The sequence below is a fragment of the Phocoena sinus genome, chromosome 15 (genome assembly GCF_008692025.1).
Source record: "Phocoena sinus isolate mPhoSin1 chromosome 15, mPhoSin1.pri, whole genome shotgun sequence".
NCBI lineage: Eukaryota > Metazoa > Chordata > Mammalia > Artiodactyla > Phocoenidae > Phocoena > Phocoena sinus.
The window spans coordinates 17,433,968-17,448,810 of NC_045777.1; the positions used below are offsets into that span (position 1 = coordinate 17,433,968).

The 14,843-nt window shown below is 43.5% G+C and overlaps 1 protein-coding gene across 1 annotated transcript in view; it reads left to right on the forward strand.

Annotated features, from left to right (window-relative positions):
- The window catches only part of PTPRT (protein tyrosine phosphatase receptor type T), a 776,830-nt gene that overhangs the window by 183,126 nt on the left and 578,861 nt on the right, over positions 1-14,843 (forward strand). The window contains exon 7 of the mRNA XM_032606064.1: positions 12,448-12,741. Within this exon, the coding sequence (XP_032461955.1) occupies positions 12,448-12,741 (294 nt within the window). The remainder of the gene's footprint in view (positions 1-12,447; positions 12,742-14,843) is intronic.

A 14,843-nucleotide genomic window follows, 5' to 3' on the forward strand; every position in this document is an offset into this window, starting at 1 on the left:
AAAATATCTTAATTTGAATTTCTCCAAACTGAGAACAACACCCTGAGACAAGGGTTTGCAAATAGTTTATTTGGAAGTTGAAGGGAACACTGGTTGAGTGGATGGGAAGTGAGGCAGGAAAAGGAAGGAAGGCACTAATGCAGTATGTCCAGAGTCCTTATAAGAAAAGGGAAATTTGAACATAGAGACACAGACACACAGGGAAGAAGTCCATGTAAAGACAGAGGCAGAGATTGCAGTAATGCATCTCCAAGCCAAGGAAAATCAAGATCGGGATCAAACATCGGTAGCCAGGTGCCAGAAGAAGCAAGGAAAGATTCTTCCCTGGAGCCTTTGGAGGGAGCATGTCCCCTCTGACACCTTGGTTTCAGACTTCTCACTTCTAGAACTGCGCGGCAATACGTGTCTGTTGCTTTAAGCCACCCAGTTTGTGGTACCTAGTTACAGAAGTCCTAGGAAATCAGGACACTTGTCTTTGGCCACGGGGGAGCTGCTTGGCTGAGGGGCAATGCCTGCACCCCTAGAGCAGCCCATGTCCAATTAATAACACAGGGGTACAAAAGGCTGCCCCCCTTGCCTCAATGAGGGGCCATGAAGTGGTGCATTTGGTGCTGCAGAATGCCCATGGAATCAGGATGACCTAGTCTGCAGCCAAAATCGCATCCTTGCTTCCATAGTCTGCCTTCTTCTGAGAACTCTCCTCCAGTCAATCACTGCATAGAATCTTCGTCTCAAGCTCTGCTTCTTAGGACCCTGGGCTAAGACACGCTGGAGCACAGAGAACACAGCTAGGAGGGCATCCCAGAGGAGAGCTCACGCTTTTTTTTTTTTTACCCCAGAGAAGTCAACTTATTTTTTTTAACTTTAGAACCAGCATGTTTTTTAATTTTGTTTTTTATTAAAGTATAGTTGATTTACAATGGTGTGTTAGTTTCAGGTGTACAGCAAAGTGATTCAGATATCTGTCTCTCTATATCTATATATATATATTTTTTTCTTTTTCAGATTCTTCTCCCTTATAGGTGGTTACAAAATATTGAGTATAGTTCCCTGTGCATAGGTCCTTGTTGGTTATCTATTTTATATATAGTAGTGTGTATGTGTTAATCCCAAAGTCTTAATGTTTCCCCCCTCCCCTTTTCTGCTTCGGTAACTCTTAAGTTCATTTTCTATGTCTGTGGGTCTATTTCTGTGTTGTATATAAGTTCATTAAAAAAAAAAAAATGAGAGCTCACTCTTGACAGACAAGAAAAGGTGAGTCACCTGAAGAAGGGGAAGAGTGTTCCAGCAGAGAGACCAGCACAAAAGCACCTCCTGCTACCTCTGAGTCACTTGTGCTTAAAGCTGTGGGTTGAGGGGAGCTTAGTAACCATGGAACCTGGAAAGGTAGGGAGAGGCCCACTCTTGGAGGCCTGTATGACACCCTGGTGGACAGCAGATGGAGGAAGACCTCTGGTATGTGTTTCAAACTACTATCTAAAACTCTTCACCAATTGTGTGGACAACTAGTCATAGCTAATGTTAGGGACTTCTGCATCCGGCGGGGAGCGCTCGATGACTTCTCATATATCTTCCACATCTGTGGTTCCCTGACGGTTGACTCATGCGGCTGCTGGGTTAACAGAATACTGGCTAGTTACCGGCTCTGGCTTCTCCTTCTCACCAAACCCACTTCTCTGTGACCTTGAAAGGTAAATCACTTCATCCTCCTCAACTGTGGGGATCCTAGTAGCAGGAGATGGTATAATGTAGTGATTATGAGCGCTGCTCTGGGATCTTCCTAAGTTTGAATCCTGGTTCCTTTTCTTACTAGCCTTGTAATTCTGAGCCATTAGCCTCCTTAAGCTTCAGGATTTTTACAATTAATTTTTTAAAATGGGATTGATAATAACCCCTGCCAGAAGATTGAATGAGATGATGCAGGTAGAGTCCTTAGTGGAGTGCCTGGCACGCAGCTGGTCCTTAGTGAGCACTTTCATTCTGTTGAATTGACAGGCTGGGGAGCTGACATAGAAGCACGCTTTTCGTATCAGTACTTGCAGCACAAAGAGCGTCTGTGCAGCATTGAGGAAAGAGTGCAGACTTTGAGAAGGCCTGGGTTTGAACGCAGTTCTGCTCACTCACTGTGTGAGATTAGGCAGGCTGCCTAAAGTAGCTGAGCCTTGTGGTCTCCTCACCTGTAAAGTGTCTGCTTTGTGGGGTCACCGGAGGAAGAAAGATGATGAGGAAGCAGGTAAAGTACTATAAAATAATAGTTGCTGTGATGAGAGGACCGTTCAGAAATCAAGTCTCAACTTATGGTGGAGACCTCTGAGCAGTGCCAGAAGCGGCCAGGATCTCTCCTTGTTAGGAGCAATGGGTGGGGAATTGGCTTGGCAGATGGACACGGTTCTGGTTCTTGATTTCTGGTACCTGGTACCTGCTACCTGGGCAGATGAGAGGGGAGGTTGACTGTTAAATACTCCTAGTGGTGGAGGGCGTAGAACCCCGACAGTGGTCCCACCTGGTTAGAAAAGCTCAACATATACGAACACTTTACTTATTTAAAATGCTTGTCTTGGAGAAAAGACAGCCTCTTCAATAAGTGGTACTGGGAAAACCAGACAGCTACATGTAAAAGAATGAAATTAGAACACTCCCTAACACCATACACAAAAATAAACTCCAAATGGATTAAAGACCTAAATGTAAGATCAGACACTATCAAACTCTTAGAGAAAACATAGGATAAACACACTTAGGTATAAACCATAGCAAGATCTTTTTTGACCCACCTCCTAGAGTAACGGAAATAAAAACAAAAATAAACAAATAAGACTTAATTAAACTTAAAAGCTTTTGCACAGCAAAGGAAACCATAAACAAGACAAAAAGAATGGGAGAGTGGGAGAAAATATTTGCAAATGAAACAACAGACAAAAGATTAATCTCCAAAATATACAAACAGCTCATGGATCTCAATATCAAAATAACAATGTAGTTAAAAAATGGGTGGAAGACCTAAATAGGCATTTCACCAAGGAAAGACATACAGATGCCCAAGAGGCACATGAAAAGATGCTCAACATCACTAATCATTAGAGAAATGCAAATCAAAACTACAATGAGGTGTCACCTCACACCAGTCAGAATGGCCATCATCAAAAAAACTACAAACAATAAATGCTGGAGAGGGTGTGGAGAAAAGGGAGCACTCTTGCACTGTTGGTGGGAATGTAAATTGATACAGCCACTATGGAGAACAGTATGGAGGTTCCTTAAAAAACTAAAAATATAACTACCGTGTGACCCAGTAATCCCACTACTGGGCATATACCCTGAGAAAACTGTAATTCAAAAAGAGTCATGTACCACAATGTCCATTGCAGCTCTATTTACAATAGCCAGGACATGGAAGCAACCTAAGTGTCCATCGACAGATGAATGGATAAAGAAGGTGTGGCACATATATACAATGGAATATTACTCAGCCATAAAAAGGAACAAAATTGAGTTATTTATAGTGAGGTGGATGGACCTAGAGACTGTCATACAGAGTGAAGTAAGTCAGAAAAAGAAAAACAAATACCATATGCTAACACATACATATGAAATCTAAAAAAAAAAAAAGATCTGAAGAACCTAGGGGCAGGACAGGAATAAAGAGGTACACATAGAAAATAGACTTGAGGACAAGGGGTGGGAGGGTGAAGCTGGGGCAAAGTGAGAGTAGCATCGACATATATACACTACCGAGTGTAAAACGGTTGGCTGGTGGGAAGCAGCCGCGTAGCACAGGGAGATCAGCTCGGTGCTTTGCGATGACCTAGAGGGGTGGGATAGGAAGGATGGGAGTGGGGCTCAAGAGGGAGGGGATATGGGGATGTATATATGCATGTGGCTGATTTGCTTTGTTGTGCAGCAGAAACTAACACAGTATTGTGAAGCAATTATACTCCAATAAAGATCTATTAAAAAAAAAACAGGTACGTGTACACCTTCCCTATGCCCCAGCACTTCACTTCTAGAGAAAGAAAAACATATGACCACAAAAAGAAAAGAAAAAAAAAGTCAATTTGACTCCCGTGTTCATTGTACCATTATTCTCAGTAGCCAAAATGTAGAAACAACTCAAGTGTGTATCAACAAATGAATGCATAAATAAAATGTCATCTATACATACAATGGGATATTATTCACCCATGAAAAGGAATACATTTGTGATATATGCTCCAATATGGATGAACTTGAAAATATGCTATGTGAAATAAGGCAGTGACGAAAAGACAAATTTTGTATGATTCTATTTATATGAAATATCTAGGTAGGCAAATTCATAGAGACAGAAAGTAGAGTAGAGGTTCCCAGTGGCTGGGAGAAGAGGGGGATGGGAGATATTGTCTTATGTTTATAGTTTCTTTTTGGGGTGATGGAAAGGATTTGGAAACACAGAGCAGTGATGGTTGCACAACAGTGCAAATATAATTAATAAACTGAATTGTACACTGAAAATGATTAAAATGACATATTTTATGTCATATATATTTTATCATAATAAACATTTTTAACCACCCCTACCCCCCCCAAAAAGTAAAATGCTTGTCTTTGGAATAAACACCCAGTTCAGGTTTATTAGAGGACATTTGTAGAAACACACAAAAAAGAAAACAGTACTCATTTCCTCACAACCCTAAGGAAAACACCAATATTTGGTCTGTTTATGGCTAGGCATTTTAAGAGGCATAGGTAGGTGGGATTTTTTGGGTTCATTTTAATTCAGTTAATATTGGACTTCCGTACCTTTGGAGAGTCTTGTCTAAGGGAGAAATTATCCAGAGAAATTTTTTGTGTCCATTTTCAGAATTATTGCCAAAGCAAGGGTTAACCATTCATAGTGAAGTTGCTTGCTTTGAAGCACAATCTAAATGCCATTGGGATTTCTGTCTTTTTTTTTTTAAGTTTGGGTTTTGTCTCCCATTTGGTCTGGAATGGGGCAGTGATTCTCTTCTAGACTCTCTTCTGAGAAAGAAGAATCCTGTGGTAGTAATTATCCCACAGGACCTGTCCTTTTGCTATCCCAGTTCCCCCGTCCTAGAGGTGATGATTTCGACTCACCCCAGTGTGGACTAGGGTCTATTTTCAAGTAATTTTTCTCCAAGGAAGGGCGTGTAGATAATATGTCTTCTGCATTTTTCAGAATCTGAAATTGTCTATCTACTGGCTTTCCTAATGCACCACAATTTAGCTGGCTATAAAATTCTTGGGACATGAAACATCCTCTTAGAACCTTGTGTGTGTGTTATACTATTGTGGTTGGGAATGCAGACCCCCCAGTAAGGTTTCCTTGGCCTTAAGCCTGGTTCTTTAAATTACTAGTCCTCTGGCATGGGGCAGATTACTTAGTCTGCATCTCTTTCTTCTGTTCAGAAAAACGTGAATCATAGTATTGGCTACCCATAGAGTTGCTGTGAAGGTTAAATGAGTTAATATTTTAAGGCACTAAGAACAGTGACAGGTTCATCAAAAATGCGCAGAGCTCGTTAACTGCTGCTGCTGTCATTTGTGATGGTTATCACTGTTATCACCTTCACTGTTACATCCCAGTGTTTCAAATTGAAATGATGAACTCTGGACACTGATTTTTTAGTCTTTTTGTTTTGTTTTGCTGGAGATCTGTTTTTGTCTAGATGCTTGTGGGAATTTTTCTTTAGTCTGGTATTTCAAAGTATTGCCAGTATGTGCTTAAGTTTGAGTCTTATTGATTTTTCCTGCAACCCACTGTGGTCTTCCTCGTCCACCAACTCAGACCTTCATTTAGTTCAAATAATTTTTTTTTAGCTGTGTCTTTGATTATTGTCCTGTTCCAGTTGTTTGATGCCTTCTCCCAAATACATCCAGTTCCCAGCTTGGATGTCCATCCGCTATTCTCTCTGCCACTCTCCTTTCTCTTTTTCACCCCTTCCTTGCCACCTCGACCTCTTATTTTGGGAAAACTTGTCCAGTATTTTCTCTGTCCAATAAAATGAGACATTACATATTTCTTGAACCTTGGCCATATGTCAGGCTAGGACACAAAGACTAATTCTAGTTGGCACAGACTGCTGGATTGGATGCGGTTATCTACTTATTATGTCCTCTGCTCGGGGACCTCATGGACCAGAGATGACTGAGACAGTGGAGCCTCCTACTGACAGCACAGCCAGGGTAGAGTCAGTCAGTAAACATATCCACGTAGAATCCCTATGGGCCTTGGCAGACAATTCAGATACTTTTATAATTTGAACCATCTTTAATTCTAAAGATGAAAATACTGAGAACCACTAAGACTGGGTGGTATGTCCAGGGTCACACAGCTGACTAGTGGTGAAAGACAAAGAAAGGCAGACCCCGGCCCCAAGCTAGATTCCCTTCTCCTCTTTGATCGTCAGTGCCTTATTTTATGAAAGTATTGCCTGCCAGTGGGTAGAAAAATCTAACCATCGTGGTGCTTTTGAAATACCTGCTCTGTGCCTAGCCTTGTGATCTGTGCAGCAGAATTGAAAAGAAAAATGGGCATGGTTTGGTTCAAAGCAAAAGAAACGATGTTCCAGTTGGGAAAAAATGTGTGCAAACGTGTGGATGTGGGAATGATAAAATAGCCTGTGGGTGTGTGTGGTATGTTGGCGGGTGGGGTAGGGTGGAGTATTCGCGTGGACTCTGATGGGTCAGTAAGTGCAATGCGGTTGGAAAGGTGATCAAGTGGGAGGCACAGGGTGATAGACAATGTCAGAGGCCAGGCCGTATTCACCTTAAACGTGTCTCAGGGCTCACTTCACATCTTACCAACATTCAGTTTTTCTCAAAATATTTGATTTCTGTCTGGAGCAGACAATACATAATCGCAAAGCTTGCTCTCCAGCTATTTGAAGCCCTGTTGCTCTCTGTAGGAATTTCCGGGGAGTCAAACTGTTATAAGTGCTCACAGCAGGAAAGAGAAAGGCAGAATTGGTCTGGAGATTGCTGAGGATGAAGCAGAATTGCACTAAGGGGTCACTTCGCCACCTACATGTTGAAGGAGAGGCTTGACTGTTCGGGGTCAGTTGCCGCCCAGGCCTCAGGGATGATGGTCCGTGGGGTTCTTGTCCTCAAAGTGCTTTTATTCCCGGCTAGAGGGGGCCAGAGCCATCTCCCAACTCAGATCTCATCTCCCTGAAAACCAGGCTCCCTCCCTCTTGATTTGGTTCAAACCTTTGTCAGCAGAGAGGGCCATCGGATGTCAAACACTTCCTCCTGGCTCCGCACAGCTGATGGTGTGGGACCAGGTAAAGAGAGGGCTTGGTAGCTTCGTATGTGAAAAGACTCATGAATGAGAACTGATGTGTACCTGAACAACCTCTTGTTAAGAAAGCTCACGGGAATCAAGCATCTGATGATGCTGATGGAATTGTGTGGACAGAAATGATACGGGATTAAAGGCTCGTTCCCTCCAAATATTCTGGGGTTCAGTTCCAAGTAAGATTTTGTGGCATTCTTCTTAATTCAAACCCACCTGCTGGGTTACAGGCACGCCATGTTTTTGTTTGTTTTTCTTAGACTTTTTTTTAGGTATCATTTGCATACAGCGGAATACCTATATTTTAAGTGTGCAGTTTGACGCGTCTTACACAGTTATAGTCAAGATAAGGACATTTTTATCACCCCAGAAAGTTTTCTTATGCCTCCTTCCAGGAAATCACCCCACCAGCGTTAACATGGTTCTGGTTGTTACTATTTAATCACGCAGATCAATGTGTAGTACATTTTAACATCCCCAGAAATTCTCTTATGCCTCGTCCAAGTCAGTACCTGTTCCCACAGGTAACTGTAATTCTGGCTTTTATCGCCGTAGATCAGTTTTGCCTGTTCTTGAACTTTTCATATACATGGAATCATTGTGCATTCTTTTTTGTCTTCTTTTGCACAACATAATTTTCTTTTGAGATTTGTCCATGGTGAGTATCAGTTGTTTGTTCCCTTTCCCTTGCTGTGTAGTATTCTGTTGGATGTATGTGTATCAGTTGATTGATCCATAAGCATCGCCCTAGGCCTGGCTTGTCCTATGATTTTCTCCTCTTCAGCAGCTTCTGAATTAACTTCTTTCACTCCTTATTCCTCTTTCTCTCAGTCCTTGAGCGAAAGCTGGAATGTGAGCTCCTGGCAACCAGGACTGTGTCTGTTTTGTCTATTGCTGTATCCTCAGTGGCTAGGACTGAGTGTGACATGAAGCAGATACTCGATGTTTATATAATGAGTGAATGAATAGGTGTGCAGAGTACATAGTTTTAAAAAATTGTTCACCAGTCTGGCTCTGGGTGGTACCTTACCAAGCAACTCAAACTACAGGATTCCTAGGACAGTCTCTTTGCTCACAGACTTAATGTGAATTTCTGGCCCCATAGATCATGCCCAGGTGTTCTCTGCAAGAGCTTCCCTAAGCTCTCGACTAGATTAGGCCCCTTCACAGGCCTCATAACTGTTCCTGTCACCCCATCATGACTCTCATTCCACATTATTGTCAGTGCCTCTTCAATTGGCTGCCTTACCCTGTGAGTCCGTGCGTACAGACAACCTGTATTTCTTTTCACCACTGAATTACACACACTCAGCACTCCATCTGGCACGTGAGAGGCACAGAGTACACACCAGTTGGGGTTTCTTTCACAGGGAGTTTCTCTCTGCCAGGTTGTTCATCTCAAGACCCCACAATTAGCCAAAGCCCTTCATGCACAGAAAGATGGATTTGAAAACATGGCCTGTGCCCATTCATATGTGGAAGCCCTAATCCCAGTGTGATGGTATTAGGAGCTGGGCCTTTGGGAGCTGATTAGGTTTAGATGTGGTCGTGTGTGCAGAGTCCCCATTATGGAATTAATCCCCTTGTAAGAAGAGGAAGAGACCAGCACCATGTGAGGACACAGCAGGAAGGCAGCTGTCTGCAAACCAAGAAGAGGGTCCTCACCAGACACTGAATCTGTTGGAACCTTGATCTTGGACTTCTCAGCCTCCAGAACTGTGAGAAATACATGTCTGTTGTGTAAGCCACCCAGTCTATGGTATTTTGTTATAGCAACCCAAGCTACTAAGACAGCCTCTGTGGAAGATTTCTACCTAAGTTATAACATTAGATGGGTAGAATCATGTTTTTTTCCTTCACATGTTGTAGCCCAGATGTTGAATCTGTGAATGTGCCGGGTGGGTCATAGTCATGGGAACCTAGACATTTACTTGGCGTTGTCCTGGGGAAATCTTAGCATGTTTATTTTCACCCGAACGCTTGAGAACCTGGAGCCTGGAAGTACTAGGTCTATGACCCCTACATCAAGTTCCATTTCCTTACATGATTGTGCTCCCAGCCTTTAGCCCCTGAAACAAAGGGTCAGGGTCCCAGAGAAGTGTCAGCTATTAGGGGCATGTGGGCTGTCCTTAGAATCTCTGTGGATTTCCTTTATTTTCAGCATAGACCCTTCAAGGGTTCATGAAGGGGCTTCAGAAGGGTTTGTGAATTCCTGAAATGATGTACAGAACTCTAGGTAGCAGGCTTATGTGCATTTTCCTGGGGAAAGTCTGGAACTTCTCACCACATTTTCATAAGGTCCTTTGTATCAACCAGAGTTAAAGACTACTGTTACAGACTTCCTTCAATGATCTTTCTGGTTAATTGCTTAAACATCTCAAGTACAAGAGGAGAAAACGATGGGCGGGAATGCTACCTGGGCCCTGAGTTCCAAAGCTGCCTACACCTCCTTCTAGCTTCATGGGCTCTCCCTGGTCCTTGGTCTCCTGTCTGATGACTCTGGTGGTTGGATTAGATGTCTTCATAGAGTTCTTGCACTGTCCGTCTGAACAGTTTATCTCAGAGAGGACGACTGATACAGATAAACACGGTCTTTCTGTGCATTATTTAAAAAGGTGGTACCTACCAAAAAAATCATTCTGTGTCTCATTCCTGCTTTTTTCTCTTTGAACACTAGTACATGTGGCTTCTAAAGAATGCCATTTATAAACCTGTAAGCTACTAAAAACAGAAAAAACAAGAATAATCTGATGGCCTCTTGGTGCCAAGTACAGGAAACACTAGGATGTACTTCATGACAATTCTTGAGGGGTCAGAGGGAAGGATAGTCTGCACATGGACATGTAAACTAGTTTGTCATTTGAGATGGAGACATTTATATCCTCGAGGGAATGTTGGCTACTATACTTGCAACCTACCTTCAGAAATACATGAAAAGGGACTAAACATTTGGAAAGATTGATGCTTTATTTTCTTTCTGGTGGTCAGCGGTTTACTGCTAATGCCTGAAATGGGAGAGCGGAAACCATTGTGGAAAGTCAGTGGAAGAGAGTTTAATGTAGCCCTTGCTCAAGCCTTAAAAGTATTAAAGCCTGCTGATCTTAATTCTGTCCAGAGCTGGTCTGTGAATAATTATACTAAGGAATTGGACAGAGTCATCACAGAGCTATAAATATCACCCGTGGGGCCTCATTGGAGACTGATGGGAACTCTGGAGAGTTGATAATGGTGATCAAGGGTCTATATATTTAAAATGCACAGAGAATGAGCCCAGAAATTACCTGCCTGCCAACTTCTCTACCTGGAACAAATTATCCAAAAATCAATCTGCAAACACCTTTGAGATAACAAGGCCTTGAGTAATAACCTCCATGGCTTTGTAAAGAAAAGCATCTAGCTTGACTAATCTGCTTAATTTCCTTCTCTGACCAAATGGCAGGCTATAATAGAGGCAATCTGAACTTGTCCCTGAAGATTTGCTTCAAGTCACACTGAGAAAATACTGTCCACCTCTGCTTCATAATGATTATTCTCTTTCAGGAGCATCTTTGTTGCTAGATAATTAATTAGAAAGAAAACACTGAATGAGCCCTATCTATCCCAGGGCTCTCACCTGAGTTCCAAACTGAAACTCGTACCTGCCTTAGCCACCTGAATAGCTCAGAGGCTCTCCAAAAGTTCTTGAGCACAGCTAAGTGGTACTCCACCCCCAGATGCCTTCCCCACCCTTCACTTCCTAGTTCTACTCCAAGAATCAATAACTTGTTCATACCCTTTGATAGATAATCCCTTCCTGGAAGTTGGTCCTAAGAAAATATGAGACGAGATGGACCGGAATCATTTGTACAGAGATGTTCATTGCAGCAAACAACTCAGGTGCGATCGGAGAATAACTAGTGTGATTACCTGATGGATTGTTCTGTCACTATTAAAGACAGCCATGGTAAAAGCCACATAGTATATAAACAAAGTCCTTTGGATCTAATAAGTGAGGGAAGGAAAGAAAATCTACATTGGGTCTGTGTGTTACTGTAGCCACAAAAAAAAATGGTTTAAGTATACGCATAGTAATTGGAATGGAACATGGAGAAATAAAAATGGTGATTATATTGGGTAGTAGGGAACAGGGCCTATCTTTTCTTTCTTCTCACTTCTTTATTGTTGTCCCACTGCCATTTTTTGCTACAAATAAAAATAAATATATCCACATTGATCTGTAGAAAATGGGTATCGAGAGGCAAACAGCTTTCCAAAGGGAGAGCTGGTCTTGAAAGGCATCAGATGTGGGTTCCATCCTGCCTTACCTGCTCCACTATCTTGGTTAGGTGATCTGATCCCTTGGGTTCTCAGTTTTTTAATTCATTAAAACGGAGGTGATAATGTCCGAAGAATTACACAAAGTGATGCAACTGAGATTTTCTGGTAAATAAGGATAAAGTAAATGATAATCTGCCAGTGAGCTAAAAATTGCCGGAAAGAGGCCACCATTCATGCTTTGCTGAAATTCTGGTCTGTTTAGCTGAAGTTACAGAACTTAATGGAAGAGAGATGGCAACACATAGGAGATCCAAGATTACTCAGCATGACTTTTCCCTTGACCCTTGATTCCCACTGGGGTCACTGTGGCCAGTGCCCCTCTCTCTGCTGGAGGAGATTGCTAGGGTTGAGGAAGAAGCTGAATTCCTGCTATGCCATCATCCCTTTGCTACTTAGTCTCCTATCACTATTTGGAAGAAGATCCACTAACAATCTACGTGTCCCTATAAAAGAAATGTTTGTAAACTCCTGACTCTCCTGGGTTTTGAACCAAACTCCGCTTTAGTAAAGGCAGGTTCTCATTTGAGGACAGAAAAGAGACTATTGCCCCAGGCATCTTTGCCGTGTTCAAGAAAAATCTTTTCCTCACAATGGCCGTCATTCTTTCCTTTCTTTAAATGAAGGAGGTACAGTTAGGTGTTGAATATAGTTACTTAAGAAATACTGATTCAGGTATTTACATACAATGATTTAATTAAAGTAGGACGTGAATGGGTTGAGAAAGGGATTTGGGCTGTTTTCTATGGCTGTCCGGAATTCTGTCCTTTGTCCTCACATGTTTGGAGTCTGCTCTATAAACCATTTGGGTCTGACATCCTTTGCTGATTCCTGTCTTTCAGAGCCTCCCACACCCATCGCCCCCCCAGAGCTGCTGGCCGTGGGGGCCACATACCTGTGGATCAAGCCGAATGCCAACTCCATCATTGGAGACGGCCCCATCATCCTGAAGGAGGTGGAGTACCGCACCACCACCGGCACCTGGGCAGAGACACACATCGTCGACTCCCCCAACTATAAGCTGTGGCACCTGGACCCCGACGTGGAGTATGAGATCCGGGTGCTGCTTACGCGACCAGGGGAAGGGGGCACGGGACCGCCAGGGCCTCCCCTCACCACCAGAACCAAGTGTGCAGGTAGGACTCTTCTTCCTGACTCGGTTTTGAGAGGTTGGGCAGTCGCTGGGCGTGACTGCTCCTGTGACAGTCGTTCCTCCACTTTGGTATGAGTGTGCTTTCCGTTGTGATAAAAAAAACACCAGAGTTTTGGTCTTGCCTTAGAGGCTCCAGAGGCATCTCTGGGGACCTCCTGGCTTTGACCGGGAGTCTAAGAAGCACCTGACTCTAGCTGTGTCATGGAGAGGTTCCTGGTCCTGACGGTGTTTCCCGGGACACTGGTTCCCTCTCTCTCTCCAAGGGCTTCTGGTGCCACTGGTGTGTCTGAGCCTTCCTAGTGCTGACAGTGTCTCTGAGGGCTCCTGGCCTTGTTTCTCTGAGGGCTCCTGGGCCTGCTTCTCTGAGAGCTCCTGGCTGTGTCTCTGAAGGTTCCAGGCTCTGGTTGTATCTCTGGGGGCTCGTGGCTCTGACCATGTGACCTGAGGCTTCATTTGGTCTATGTCTCTGAGTGGTTCTGATTCTTGTTGTGTACGTCAGGTGTTCCTGATTTTATTTTTGGCCCTGAGGATCTCTGGGCTGGGCCTGTGACCCTAATGAGCTCTTAGTTTTGACAGTGTCCCCGAGGGCTCCTGGTTCTGGTTCTGTCTCTGAGGGGCTCCTGGTGACAGCTGCATCTTGAGTGCCTCCTGGCTCTGAAAGTGTCTCTCAGTGGATTCTGGAAATGCCTTAGTTCCTGAGAGCCTCCCACCTCTGTGTCCCTTGGGGGTTTCTGGCACCTACTTAGGAGTCTGGGCTGAGACTCTCTGTCCAAGGGTCCTTTGGATTCTACATCCCTACAGGCTCCTGGTCAGTGTTCCCTCCAGCCAGGCTCCAGCGGTTTCTCTGAGGTTTCCGGATGCTGCTAAAGAGTTTGCTGACTAGGGCTGTGTATGGGAGTGTTCTTTGTATCTATCCCCAAGAGCTCTAGGCTTCTGTGGTGTTTCTAACAAGGGGTGTTGTCTGGGATTGTACCCCTGACTGTACCCCTGAGATGTTCTGGCTTCAAATGCAACTCAAGAAATTAAAAGGACTCAGTGTTTTATGGGTTTGTTTGTTTTTTGCTGCAAATCACATTATTTATTTTATCTCATTTTTCCTAAGTAACCATTTGATGTAAGTACTTTTATCTCATATATAAATGAAAGAATAGAGCCTCAGTATTTTTTAAAGTTTTATCCAAAGTCATAGAATTGGCCAACAGCACACTCAGGATTTGCCCTCAGGTTCCCTGACTCGAATGCCCTTGATCATGTGGTGTACAGAGCTGGGGGTGCTCCAGTGGGGAACCAGGGAGGTGGCTACATGAGCCATTGACTTCTGAGGGAAAAGGAATCCTTGATGGCTTCTGGGTGGGGAGAGAAGGACCCATCAGCACAGTGACTTCCATGGAACAAAAAAGTAAAACACAGTCAGTTCTGCTATCATGCAACATACATGTGCCTAAAAATCATTGCACTATTCCAAGTTATGCAGTAAAAACCACTGGGCTTATGGGAGAAAATGGGGCTGGGGCACAGCACTCATCGGTGACACACCAAAAAGAGAGGAACCTAGTAAAAATGGCAGCACAATTGTACATGTGTTAATGGCTAAGATATGCGTAAATACTGTAGTACAAATGGGGTGTTACCGTGAAACGTCCTGGAGTTTGCCTGTGGAAGTGGTTATCAGAAAGGCTGCAGCCCATGAGCTACTGTGCAGTGGTGGAGGAGGGCTGTCTGAAAGTGGCAGTAAGTTGTGACACCATGTGTGGATCAGTGTGGCTTGTAACACACACAGTGAACGAAGGAAGCAGGTAGATGTTTGAGGTGGGTGCGTCTTGTGTGTTCCTATGTGACTCAGTCCAGCTGGGTGCGGTTTTCTGCTTCACTAGTGTTTCTGTGTACAAAATCTCACATAGCAAATGTGAAATTCACGCTCTCCTCACATTGTTTCCTAATATATCAATCGTGTCGGAAGACATTTGCATTTTCAAAGTAAGCGTTATAGCAGAATTGAGTGTAACCATTCTTAAATATCTCAGTAGTGTGTCTTGGTAGCGCGTAACCCAGAGTTAGTATTTCCTTTGCTTGGGAATATTCCTT